Raw genomic sequence first — 12,785 nt, 5'->3', positions numbered from 1 at the left:
CTCGGGACTTAACCCAGATCTCTCTGTGAGATCTCAGACCTGGAATCTGTAACTGTTTTTATAAGCGCTCCTGAGCATGTCCAGAGTGCTTGCTTTTTCTCTTCTCTGCTGAATAGCCGCCACTTAGGTCCACTTATTTCAGACTTAAAGGGTGTAGTTTCCAGCTCGGTAGCGCTGTTGTCTTCTATATGTTTATAAATTAAAAGTTTCCTGCCACATTGATGGGAAGGATGCTTTTGTTCTGGGTAGAGTGATTCCCTAGCACTTAGTAACCGAAGCTGATTCTCAGGTACCTGGGATTAGGGTCAAAAACTCCAGGCCCAATAGATTTTGTGCCCCCCCCCCAACCCCAACAACAACCTGCCTACAGCATTAACATAAAAGTGTGTATGAGTACATGTGGAGCTCTTTGTGGGGGCCTATAGTAGGTATTAAGATTATTTTATAAAAATAACATCACTGTTTAGTCTTTCTCTAACCTATGGTGGTCCTATCTTTCTTTCACAGTATAGCACTATTATTGAACTTAATGTGGTGCTTAACAAATTGTGAATGGGAGGTTTTATGTAATATATGTCAACTGTCTTGGCTAGCAGATTTTACTGTGGAATTTGGTAGTCTATGAGAACAACTTAGTATGTTGATTCAGCAGATTTGTTTGTTCTGCTTCCAAATAACTCCTGTGGTGGAGGCTTTGAAGATTAAAATGAACACAGTTGAATGATTTAGAGTGGAGGAGCATTCAAAAGAGAGATCTTAAGATGTGTGTCTCAAGTGACTTGCAAGTGAATTGCATCTGTTTGTATCTCCTGTGGCTACTCCTTTAGTAAATCCACAGTTCTGCAGCTAACTTACTTTAACACTGAAATAAGGGGACAGTTCTGTTTATTTTCCTTATTTTCCTAAAAGCTTATTTTCCTGTGATTTAAGATAGAAGTCCAAAAGTTCAGTGTCAGTGTCCTAGCCATTTTGAGATTAGCATGTGTATCCAGTGTGTAAGATCTTTACTGCTAAAAATTAAATTGAAGTTATTTTGAGCCTGCCTTGGGACATCCAGTTTATAGTGCCAGTGTGGACACTTCTGTGGTATGGTGGAATTACTTCTGTCTGTAAAGTAACTGGTAGTTGCCATCTTCCTGTCACCAGTTTTCCTGGTTTCCATGTTCTCTTCAAGGCAGTGATTCACAATGTGTGAGGCTGCCTAGCTCCTTCTCGAAGAAAACTTGTGATTGCTAGGAAAGGCCCAAGCAATAGAAGTACAACTGAAGAGGTAGCGCCACAAAGTATGGTAAAGTCAAAAATATATTAACACATGGGGGACGCAGTGCTCCCTTGAAGGCGTGCATGTTTGTGCATGCTCACACGTTTTCTTTAATGTCGGCTCAGTTAATCTTAGATCATGTTTGGGTTTAATCAGGAAGGTCCCACTCTGAATGCATGTGCACACACATTGCCTTGATACTGCCACCCAGAACAAAACTCATTCCGCACACAGATGAAAAAAATTAGAACACTTGGGGGAAATAGATTTTAGGCAAATATATAGATCACAACATGAACGTATATTCAAGCATTAGCAGCCCTTCAACAGGAGTGTCTCTGTTTGTAAAGGAAGGTGTTGATTATTTGCCCCCTGTAATAGGCAGCTTTCTGAATAGGTATTTGCATCAGACTGGTCGTCTTTGGGGAAAGATGAAGGTGTTTCCCCTCCTAGAACATACTACTGTTGCTCTCTGTGAGTGTGCAGTTCACACCCACAAGGAGAAGCAGAAGGGCTACACTTGAGTTAGGAACCCAGAGTCTAGTCTTTCCTGTGAAGTGATAGGTTCAGCCTGTCAGCTACTATATGGCAGCTACTAATTACTTTACAGACAACATTTACTTTAAATTGTCTGTAAACCACTTTGAGAAGTTTTAACTTGTAAGACAATATACAAAACTAATATTGCTTTCCTCTGAATCTGTACACATTTCTCTGTAGCGTAACCTCTCTCTCTCTCTCTCTCTCTCTCTCTTTCCCACCTGAACAATAGGAAAGTGAAGACGGCATAGAAGGAGATGGTGAGTGGTGATCCTGTTTGGTTTGAGCAATGCTGAGAGTGTACAAAAGTGTATATTTGTACTGTGCAAGAAGACGTGTTCCTGTTTTCCAAACAAAAGTTATAATGCTGCCTCTTTTACTTATGGTGCTTTGGTTCCCCAGTACATCTCAGCTCATTTGTCATTAAATATACAATACTTGCTGGTCACAGATCTACTGAAAATGGAATGTATTGCCTTGCACCACTCTGGGCTCCTTGGAGGAAGAGCGGGATATACGATGATGATGATAAAAGGGATGTTGCCTACATACTTTGGATGGTCTCATTGAAATTTTAAGGGATTAAATCTCTTGTATATCTAAGGGAATAATTTGGCAGTTGCATGAAAAATAGAAGCAGGAGACAGGAATATATTGATGAGTGTGGTGGAGGTATTTGTAGTGTGACACATAGGAAACAGTGTGTTTTGAGTCTTTCCCTCTGACTTGAGGTCTAGCAACAGGCACAAATTTAATTGTGTATATGAAGACAGGGGTTGTAAATCACATTGAATTTGTTGGCAGTTTGGTGCATTTAAAGTTGGGCTACATGTTATGTTATGTTCATCATGTGAAACAGTCCAGTCTGCCTGTTGAAAATGCTTCCCACAGAGAAAGCTGGAGGAGGATTGCAATCAAGCACACAAGAAAGGTGCAGCATCTAATGGGAGAGGGGAAGGAGCCCATTGTTTTTCTCTACTTATCTGTCCTCTTATTTTCCTTGCTCCCCCTTCTCCCAAATCCCAGGAAAAATCAGTTTCTAAGGAAACAGCTAACCAGTGGACTGGACTGCATCTCCTCCTTCCCTGAGTGTTTGTTCACTGCAGTTCTCTGTGGCTTTCTCTGCCTGTCAGCAAGAGGAGCCTTCAGACTTCTCAACAGACAGAGTCAAATTGCTCTCATGTGATGAATGCAATATTAGCCTGGCTCTTACTTCTGAATAAACATGGTTAGGATTGCACCATACAACAATGAGGGAGTATGGTCCACTGAACAGTATGTACCAATGGGAGCTGGGTTCAGATCTCTGCTGGGTGTCAGGCTTCTTTCTCTGGCTAAAAAAGGGAGTGTGTTTCTCAGGGCCTCGGGAACATCAATTCTTAGTTGCCTTTGGTGCCCTTGTAAACATAGGCTTTGGTTGTAGATACCAAGTGTTTTTTCAACAGTCTTTTTAGATTGCGAGCCCTTCTGAGAACAGGGAATCATCTTATTCTTTTTCTATGGAAGCCATTTTGAGACTGTTTTAAACTTGAAAACAGGTATATTTAGTAGGGGTGTGCATTTTGGAATTTTCTTGTTTCGATTTGTATCCGAATTGAAACATCCCCATTTTGTTTTGTACCCAAATTTTCTGAATCCGAATCAGCCCTGTTTTGTTTTGTAGCCAAATTTTCCAAATCCGAATCTGAATCGATTTGGATTTTTAGAAAGGGTCCCAGGGCAAAAAGAGTGGGTGGTGGTGGTAGTGTCCAATGGGTGGAAGCTACCACCCAAATTTCAAAGGAATTAGGCAAAGGGCTGATTTTTTAATGTAATTTTTTTTTTAAAGTTTCCACATCTTTAAGAATTTCCCCATAGGGAATAATGGGAATTCCAGCAAATGTATTGCTTCAAATCAAGGGGAAAGGGATGACCCAGAGCAGTGTGGTGGGTGGTAGTGCCCAATGGGGGCAAGGAAACTTCCAGAATTATTTCAAAGGAATAGTGCAAAGGGCTGATCTTTTGTGATTTGTTGAAGTTTACGTGTCTTTAAGATTTCTCCCATAGGGAATAATGGAGGTTTCAGCAGCCCCATAATTCCACTTGGGGGGGCGAGGGGTTGTGTAGTGCACATAGGGTGTCAACCACCCCCATACCCACAAGCCTGTGGGGTACTGGGTTTTGTTGTTTCTGAGGTGTTCATTGTAGATTCTCTGGTAGCATATGAGATTTTCAGTGAAAAACAAGAATCCACTCTCATATGCTACCAGAGAATCTACACTCAGAACACCACAGAAACAGCAGAACCCAGCACCCCATGGGTTAGCAACCCTTCCCCTGGCCAATGTGGGGTCAGTAAAGAGTGGGAAGAAGCAAAAGAGCCAATGGGGAACAAGGAGGGAATTGTCAGAAGGTCAGCCCATTATTTAGGTCACTAATCAGAAGGCTGGAAGGGTGGGAAATTCAAAGAGATATCAAACACAAAATGGAGACTGACTCAGAGATCACCACAAAATGGAGGTCCGAAACAACAAAACGTTTTGTAGCCGAAACAGGGGCGTTTTGTTTTGTATACAAAACTTTTGGATCTGGAAAATGGGTGTTTTGTTTTGTCTACAAAACACCCGAAACAGGCTGTTTTGGGTACAAAACGTTTTCTATCCAAAACGTTTCGCACATCCCTAATTTGTAGTAGTAGTAGGTTAATACAAACTTAAACTCCTAAACTCTAATAGTAACCCAGTTTCTGCTATTCATCCTACTCTGCTTGTTGTAAAACCTGCATAGACTGATATGTATTTCTTAAGTAATGATTAGTTTATGAAGGACAAAAACTGTGCTTGGCACTTCTGAGTAACAGAGTTTCCTGTCCCAAGGAGCTTACAGTCTACAATTAGACATGGGAGACAATAGAGAGGGAGAAGGAGGAAGACGGCTAGGGTAAATGGAAATGATGTGTGTGGTGTTTAGCTACATATACATAGGCTTAGTTTCAGTCGGTGAGGACTAAGGCATTGTGCCAAAGGCTTCACAGAAAACGTGAATTTTGAGGAGGGATTTGAAGGCAGGTGGCATCAGGTATATTTGAGGGAGTTCCAGCATAACAGGGAGCAAAGGAGAAAAGATGAAGTTGTTTTAAGGGAGCAGGAGACCAATGGATAGGTGGTGCTGGTGTAACTGGGGAGTGAAGGTTCAAGGCATGGGCCAAGGCCGTAGGTGACTCTTACATTCGGGACAAGGACTGGAAAACAGACAGGAAGCCAGTTAACCCAAGCTAACTAAGCAAAGAGGCACCTTTTAAAAGTGGCGATTCTCTTATATGTGGCAGGAGGAGAGCAACTGTCTGTATTCATATCCGGCACAACTTCATGTTGTTCCTGGTGTCTGTCTTACATTTCTTCTTAGACTGTGAGCCCTTTTTGGACAGAGAAGCATTTTGTTGTTTTTCTATATAAACCACTTTGAGCACTTTGTTGAAAAGTGGTGTATAAACATTCATAATTGTAGTAGCAGCAGCAGTGTAGGGATTTAAGGAGGACTGTCACATGGCATGAGCTGAAGAGAGGTGAATTTATTTATTTTATTTTTTTGCTAGAAGAATTCTTGATTAAGATGGGAAGGATGAGGTATGACTGTAGAAGACCAAAGAGAAGAAGGTTGCGGTAGCTAAGGTGGGAATGACTAGAGCAGGCATCCCCAAACTGCAGCCCTCCAGATGTTGCTGAACTACAACTCCCAGCATCCCTAGACACAATTTTTTATGGCTGGGTATGCTGGAAGTCGTAGTTCAGCAACATCTGGAGGGCTGCAGTTTGGGGATGCCTGGACTAGAGTATGAATGAGGGTGTGTCTACAGGGCAAGGGCTGTGTGTGTTGTATTGCTTTCCGAGGAGACATGACAAGGTGACACTGAATATGGGGAGAAAAGCAGAGGGAGGTATTGAAGATAAAGCCAAAGTTTCATGCCTGGTCAACAAAGTAGATAGTAAATACAAAAAGGTAAATAGAGGACAGCTTGGGAGAAAAGATGAGTCGTATACATATGGGCTTGGTCCAGACAGATGGTCTTAAACTACCCTGCCTCAAGTTTACATTCTCTCCTCTCTTTTGCATGGGAGAAGATTGAGCTTCCACTTTTCCTTTTGGACCATAGTTCCCTTCAACTTGGGGATCAAGTTGTATTTTGATATCCTGTTGTTAAACCACAGTACCTAATATTTGGATGCTCATGGAGTTGGATATACATGAAGTAGAGAGAGTGGACAGAGACATTTTCTCCCTCTTTCACAACACTAGACCCAGGAATCATCCCATTAAACTGAAGATTGGGAAACTTGGGACTGACAAGAGGTAGTACTTTTTCACACCGTGCATAATCTGTGGAATTCTTTGCCATGGGATGTGGTGATGGCCACCAGCTTGGACGGCTTTAAAAGGAGCTTAGACAAATTCATGGAGGACAGGTCTATCAATGACTACTAGTCTGGTGGCTGTGGGCCACCTCCAGCCTCAGAGGCATGGTGCCTCTCAATACCAGTTGCAGGGGAGCAACAACAAGGAGAAAGGGCATGCACATACCTCTTGCCTGTGGTCTCTCCAGAGGCATCTGATGGGCCACTGTGTGAAACAGTTTGCTGGACTAGATAGGCCTTAGGCCTGATCCAGCAGGACTGCTATGATGCTATAGAGAACTGTGATTAGTTCCAAAGCAAAAGTGGAAGCTTTTGATGTCCTCCATGTATGTGAAGGAGGCTGAGAGTGCAGGACCCCAAGCGTCAGGCAGGCTTCATAACCATCTAAACCAGTGGTTCCCAACCAGGGTTCCTCCAGATGGTGCTGAACTACAACTCCCAGCATCCCCAGCCATAATAAATTGTAGCTGGGGGTGATGGGAGTTGTAGTTCAGCAACATCTGGTGGAACCCTGGTTGGGATCTAAACCATGGTTGAGATAACTGTTTGGACCAGGTCGTTGAATATGAAGTTATGTCTAACCTCAGACATTTCTTTTTTGTTTGTTTAGCTGTTCTCTCTGACTATGAAAGTGCTGAGGACTCTGAGGTGAGTTAAGTCTTTGCCATGACTTAAACATGCTTGTTCCCATTTCATCTGGCACACTGACTTTGGCACGCAAACCAGTTTGTTGAATCTTCTGTGAGCTGGTGCAACTGCTAAGCAGATTTGGACTCTGAGCCCCTGAGCTTAAGTTCCAGTTCGCTCCTAGATGGAGTGCTTGCTCTTGAGCAAATTGGGGCATGAACCACTATAGCCCCAGAAAGCAACCCACTCTTGTGTATGTTTCAGTACATGTTTCCTCATCTTTTCAAACATAAGGGTTAGAAATTTGTGCCATGAATAAGGCTTCCACTCAGTGTTACATTATCATGGTTGTGCAGAGAAATCTGCATACTACAAGGGAACTTGTGGGTTCCTTTTTTTTTTTTTTTTGCAAAATATTTCCCCCATACCCAGATTGCATCAGATTAGATGTTTGTTTCAGGGTGAGGAGGGGGAATACAGCGAGGAAGAAACATCCAAAGTGGACCTGAAGCAGGATAATAATGACACTAATGTGCTGGCAACAAAGGTGGACAAAGGGGATGAAAAGCCAGATTCTAAAGGTACTGTGGCAGGCGAGAGGCAGAGTGGAGATGGACAGGTAAGTCCTGCTAAACGTTTTATTAAGGATGTGCCCAAAATGTTTCAGAGGCCATTATGGAAGCCTCGAAAAAGTTTTGGCCACTGGGGCCGTTTCGGATTTCGGAGGCGGTGGGGGTGCTCCCTTAAGGGCAGGGGAGGTGCACTTACCCCTCCCGCTGCATTTTCCCCACCGGTGCTCCATTGTATCAAAGCCCCTCGGGGCGGTAGCATACCTCCCTGCCGCCCCATTGCTGTCCTTGGTCAGAAGTGGCTGGAAGTACCAGCAGGGAGGTATGCTGCCACCCCGAGGGACTTTGATACAATGGAGTGCCGGCGGAAGGGGTAATGGCACCTTCCTCTGCCCTTAAAGAGGCACCCCAGCCGCCTCCGGAACGCGTAGGAGCGGTTCCGGGCACATCCCTATGTTTTATATATAGGTATGAGCCAGTTTGGAACCTGCTGTGATGTGGGTTTTCTGGGAAACTTTCCAGTGCATATTTTCCTCATTTGCATAAGAGTTTTCTCTCAAATTTTTACTATGCAAAATTTCCTGACACCCAAAGTAAATTGTAATCTGATTTTGGTATGTTGTTTGACTTCTAGATTTAGTTTTAAAAAGTAGTATGTAAATTTTACATCTACGTATTAAAGTTCTTAAAGTAGGGAAGTTGTTGAACTGATGTAGTTCATTAGAGAGAATGTTGCATTTTAAATAATTCCGTTTACTCAGAAATTATATTGGAACTAGCTGGGCTGGGCACAGAGCATCTGCACCTCTAGTTCTCTTCTTTGCTTCCTCCACCCCCCCCCACATCTTTTTCCCTCTCCTGGCCGCAACTTTTTCTTCCCCCACCAACCCGTCCGCCCTGTCCATCACTTTCCTCTCCCTGTCCATTGGCCTGCACCTTATCTTCTCCGCCGTCTCTTTCCTCTTCCTCTTCCAGCAGCTTGCTCACGAACTCTTGTGAGAGCTGCCATGCATGGGATTAGTGATGAGTATATATAGATAGATACTTGTCAATATCTTAACATGGTGACTCAAAAGTTTTGACAGATTTAAACAATTGCCTATAAAGAAAAAAATTAAGGCACGAAAAAAATATCAATATATACTGGTTTCTAGCATGCCCAAAGATACATTGTTTTACTGGTGTGTGTTCTTTCTCAGAGGGCACCCTTCCATTTCACTGTCACTGTAGAAATGCTTACACTGCCGATACCCAATTCAGATTGATGCAAATTTGATTCAGAAGAACTGCTTAAGCTGCACTGTCTATCATTAGATGATGGTTCTACCTCCAAAATATACCAAAAGCAAAGTTAATTAACAGTTTTTGTTTCCACCTTCCACAAATCAAGAAAAGAAATGAAAAATTGCTGCATGCTTAGTTTGACTTCATTTTCAGCTATTTGATTCTATCACAGCTTTAGTTTTCATTTCCCTTTCATTTGCATTATATTCCAAAAATGAATCTTCCATATAAAAATATATTAGTGGGAACTCTTCTGGAAAACTTTCCACCCCACATCACTGAGTTTAATTGCTGTTTTTGATTTTAAAATTAGACACTTTTCTCTTATGGTTTGGAATGTGTCTGTATTCTGGAATAGACTTTGTAACCCAAATGTATCTTGGAAAATTGTATTTTAAGGTAGATATCTGGTGTTACAGGAGATTATATAAATAATGATAAATTGAGTTGGGTATTCATTATTGTACAATTATTATATTACATATTCCTGATATTCTGTTGAACTTCAGTATTTAAAGGGCTATTTTGGATGTTAAAATATTCTGTAGTGATCTTTTTCTTGTAAAGGTCTATTTTGTTAAAATAGACAAATCGGTGGGGTGGATTATGCATTTCTGTTTCATGCAGTTCTGTTTATTTTCCTGGTATATTTGCATGATTTTCTCTCAAGTATCTATTTAATATTTTAATTGTGTTGTATATTATTTATTCTAAATTGCTGTACACTGTCTTGAGATGTATGTTAGGCAGTTTATAAATATGATGCATGAATAGATTAGTACCTTTCTTCTTTGGGGGTAGGAGGTAGATTTGCAAATTTTCTGTGTTGGGTGGGGAGGGTAACACTACTTTTTATTTTTTAAACACTCAAGTTGCTGGTCTATATTTACCACCAGTTTGCTTTCTTGTGGTGGCATTTGAATAAAACAAAGTTTTTGACGGTTGTGATGATTGATGACTGTGACATTTCTGATGGATTTCTGTAGAGAAATCGTCAGGAGGTGTTTGATTTTAATTTCTTTGTAGGAAAGCACTGAACAAGTTGAGAACAAGGTAGGCAAAAAAGTTCCCAAACATCTGGATGATGACGAGGACAGGAAGAACCCTGCATACATACCTCGCAAAGGTCTCTTCTTTGAACACGACCTTCGTGGGCAGACCCAGGAAGAGGAAGTCCGGTGGGTTCCATGAGCAGCAGAAAGGGATTTGGGGTTCTTAGTGGGGAGATGAAGCAGGTAGGGCTTATTGACTGGTGATGTCATTTTATTTTAATAGTTGAATTGACGGGACTGGCTATTCGCAGGAAAAGGAGTACAAGCTAATGCAGAAGACTATTTTAGTTTATAATATACCTCTCAAGTCCATGTCATAGGGTAGGGTATGTAGAAGGAATGTGTGGGACCAGTTTTCCATGCTGGAGTGACTACAGAAACCTTGAACAGCTTTAAGCAATCATCGGCAAGAGAGCAGAGTTCTGGGAAAACATTCTCTGTTGCCTGGAAATCACAAGCTTGCTCCCCTCCCCCCGCCCCTCAAGTATCCTCTTGTTCAAAAGCCTCCTTACTTCTCTTCCTCTTGCTATCCCAGGCCTAAGGGTCGTCAGCGTAAGCTTTGGAAAGATGAGGGAAGGTGGGAGCATGATAAGTTCCGGGAGGATGAGCAAGCACCAAAATCAAGGCAGGAGCTGATTGCTCTCTATGGGTATGATATCCGCTCAGCACACAACCCTGATGACATCAAACCCAGGAGGGTGCGCAAACCAAGGTGAGCTGGCAGGGGCATGGGCTGTATTTGGATGCTTGCCATGTTGCAGGGTTTGTGCTGTCTTGAGGGCCTTCCTTGCCCAAGTGACGGTGGAGGGGTAATTCTCTCCAAAGGGCTTGAAGAATTCACCTCTGACCTCTAGCATCCCATCTGCATTCAGGTTTGGGAGTCCACCACAGAGAGAGCCCAACTGGGCCAACGAGCGACCTAGTAAGCCGCCACGACACCAGAGCCTCGACAGTACTCCTATACCACCTCGGACGTTCATCAACCGGAACTCTGCAGGGACAGGACGGATGCCCCCACCACGGACTTTCCCAAGACCTGGTGGCTACAAAGAGACCCGCCCAAGCTACCGTGCCGTGGATGTAAATAGTCAGCATGCGCCTCGCTTTAGTGAGCAGTCAAAGCATGAGAGCAGTTACCGGCCCAGGCGCTCAGAGCCGCTCCCACCACGAGAACCCTCTCCTGAGGCGGAGGTTCCGTATGTTCGCAGCAGCCCTGTTAAAAAGGAAGAGGTTGTACCAGAAAGCCCAACAACTCCTGCAGATTCTCTACCACCACCACCACCACCAGATAGACCTGTGGAAAAGAAGTCCTACTCACGGGCAAGGAGGAGCCGGACCAAAGCAGGCGAGACAGGGAAATTGGCAGATGAAGTCCCACTTCCATCAGGGTTGACACCTGCAGCGCTGAAAACTGCAGAGGTTATACCATCCCCCTCGCCGGCAAAGACTGGGAACTGGGAGGTGCCTGTTGAAGCGAATCTAGAGAGTCTTGAGCAAGACATGACCCAGCTGAATATAACGGAGCAGAATTGGAACCCAGGGCAGCCCCAGTTCATAGCACCTCAAGGTAAGCAGCTGAATGAAGTACTGAAATGAAAAGACCTTTATTTACTAATGTTTGTTTAATAACCCACCCATACACAGACATTCAGGAAGGGTAGCAACCTTATTTTAAAGAGAGAAGAACAATATTTTTAAAAAGGAAAGGAAAAACATATTTGGCATATATCTGAAAATTTGGTTATGTAAAACAGCCTATGATTCCTCAGCTCTGCTAACTCCTTCCCAGACACCCCCATGCTTCCTTCCTTCCAGGCACTTTCCTTTGTCGTTGTCCTTCTCCATGCCCTTGGGTTCTTCATTTCCTAGGGTTCCCTACTTCCTTTGGCCTGCTGCCTTCTCAGACCTCCGTTTCAGTTTTCCTAGACCCATGCTGTGTCCCCCTCGTTTCCTAGGCTCTTCTGTCTGTTCTGTCTTTCTCCAGGATCAACCAATAGGGATGTGCACGAAGTTGCTTCAGCTCTGGCGGGGGTCGTCTTTTAAGGGCGGGGGAGGGTGCACTCACCCCTCCCGCCGCATTTCCCCCGCTGGCGCGCCATTAGTTCTAAGCCCCTCGGGGCGGCAGCATTCCTCCCTGCCTCCCCATTGTCGTCATCAGCTGGAAGTGGCCGGAAGTATGTATGTATGTATTTGTTTATTTTGGCCCAAGGCCAGCATAAGTGGCCAGAAGTAGCAAGCGCGCATGTGCCCGTTGCGTGCGCCTGTCCGCCATGCACGCATGTGCACACGCGCTTGCTACTTCCGGCCGATGATGACAATGGGGTGGCAGGGAGGAACGCTGCCGCCCCGAGGGGCTTAGAAATAACGGAGCGCTGGTGGGGGAAATACGGCGGGAGGAGTAAGTGCACCCTCCCCCACCCTTAAAGGACTACCCCCGCCGGTGCTGAAACGGCCCCCGGAGCCAAAATGTTTCGGAGGCCTGCATAATGGCCTCCGAAACGTTTCGGGCACAAGCCTATCAACCAATGCTGCCAACTTTAGAATCAGAGAAGCTCCGCCAGTAGCAACTAAAGCCCCTTTGGGCCATTCAGCATCTCTGTGTCATTAGACATCTTGGCCAGTTGTTGCCAGAGGCATTACAAAATCCCTAACAATGCTAAAATGTTCCACTAACATTTGCCTAAACTGAATGGTCTGCGAGTGGCCTGGAAAGGGACTTGTGCTTTGGCAAACCTGGGCAGGAAGATGAATTCCAAGGCTGATGATGATGATGATGATGATGATGATGATTTTTACATTTATATCCCGCTCTTCTTCCAAGGAGCCCAGAGCGGTGTACTACATACTTGAGTTTCTCTTTCACAACAACCCTGTGAAGTAGGTTAGGCTGAGAGAGAAGTGACTGGCCCAGAGTCACCCAGATAGTTTCACGGCTGAATGGGGATTTGCACTCGGGTCTCCCCGGTCCTAGTCCAGCACTCTAACCACTATACCATACTGGCTCTCTCAAGATGCCTTTCGGCAAGAACTCCTTGCTATTTCACTTTATTGTTCTAATTTG

At 44.0% G+C, this 12,785-nt stretch overlaps 1 protein-coding gene across 14 annotated transcripts in view; it reads left to right on the top strand.

Moving 5' to 3' along the window:
- Nucleotides 1–12,785, top strand: part of CASC3 (CASC3 exon junction complex subunit) — a 30,219-nt gene that overhangs the window by 393 nt on the left and 17,041 nt on the right. For all 14 annotated transcript variants that reach the window (XR_008309870.1, XR_008309872.1, XR_008309871.1 and 11 more), the window contains exons 2-7: nt 2,034–2,061; nt 6,803–6,840; nt 7,280–7,438; nt 9,699–9,850; nt 10,260–10,436; nt 10,597–11,291. Coding sequence is in view for 11 of the 14 variants with exons in the window: in XM_053261927.1 (XP_053117902.1) it covers nt 2,034–2,061; nt 6,803–6,840; nt 7,280–7,438; nt 9,699–9,850; nt 10,260–10,436; nt 10,597–11,291 (1,249 nt within the window). In the remaining 3 variants the exon portion in view is untranslated. The remainder of the gene's footprint in view (nt 1–2,033; nt 2,062–6,802; nt 6,841–7,279; nt 7,439–9,698; nt 9,851–10,259; nt 10,437–10,596; nt 11,292–12,785) is intronic.

The sequence above is a fragment of the Hemicordylus capensis genome, chromosome 6, assembly GCF_027244095.1.
Source record: "Hemicordylus capensis ecotype Gifberg chromosome 6, rHemCap1.1.pri, whole genome shotgun sequence".
In the NCBI taxonomy this organism is placed as follows: Eukaryota; Metazoa; Chordata; class Lepidosauria; order Squamata; family Cordylidae; genus Hemicordylus; species Hemicordylus capensis.
Note: the sequence above shows the minus strand (reverse complement) of the source record. Positions and strands in the feature narration are given on the sequence as shown.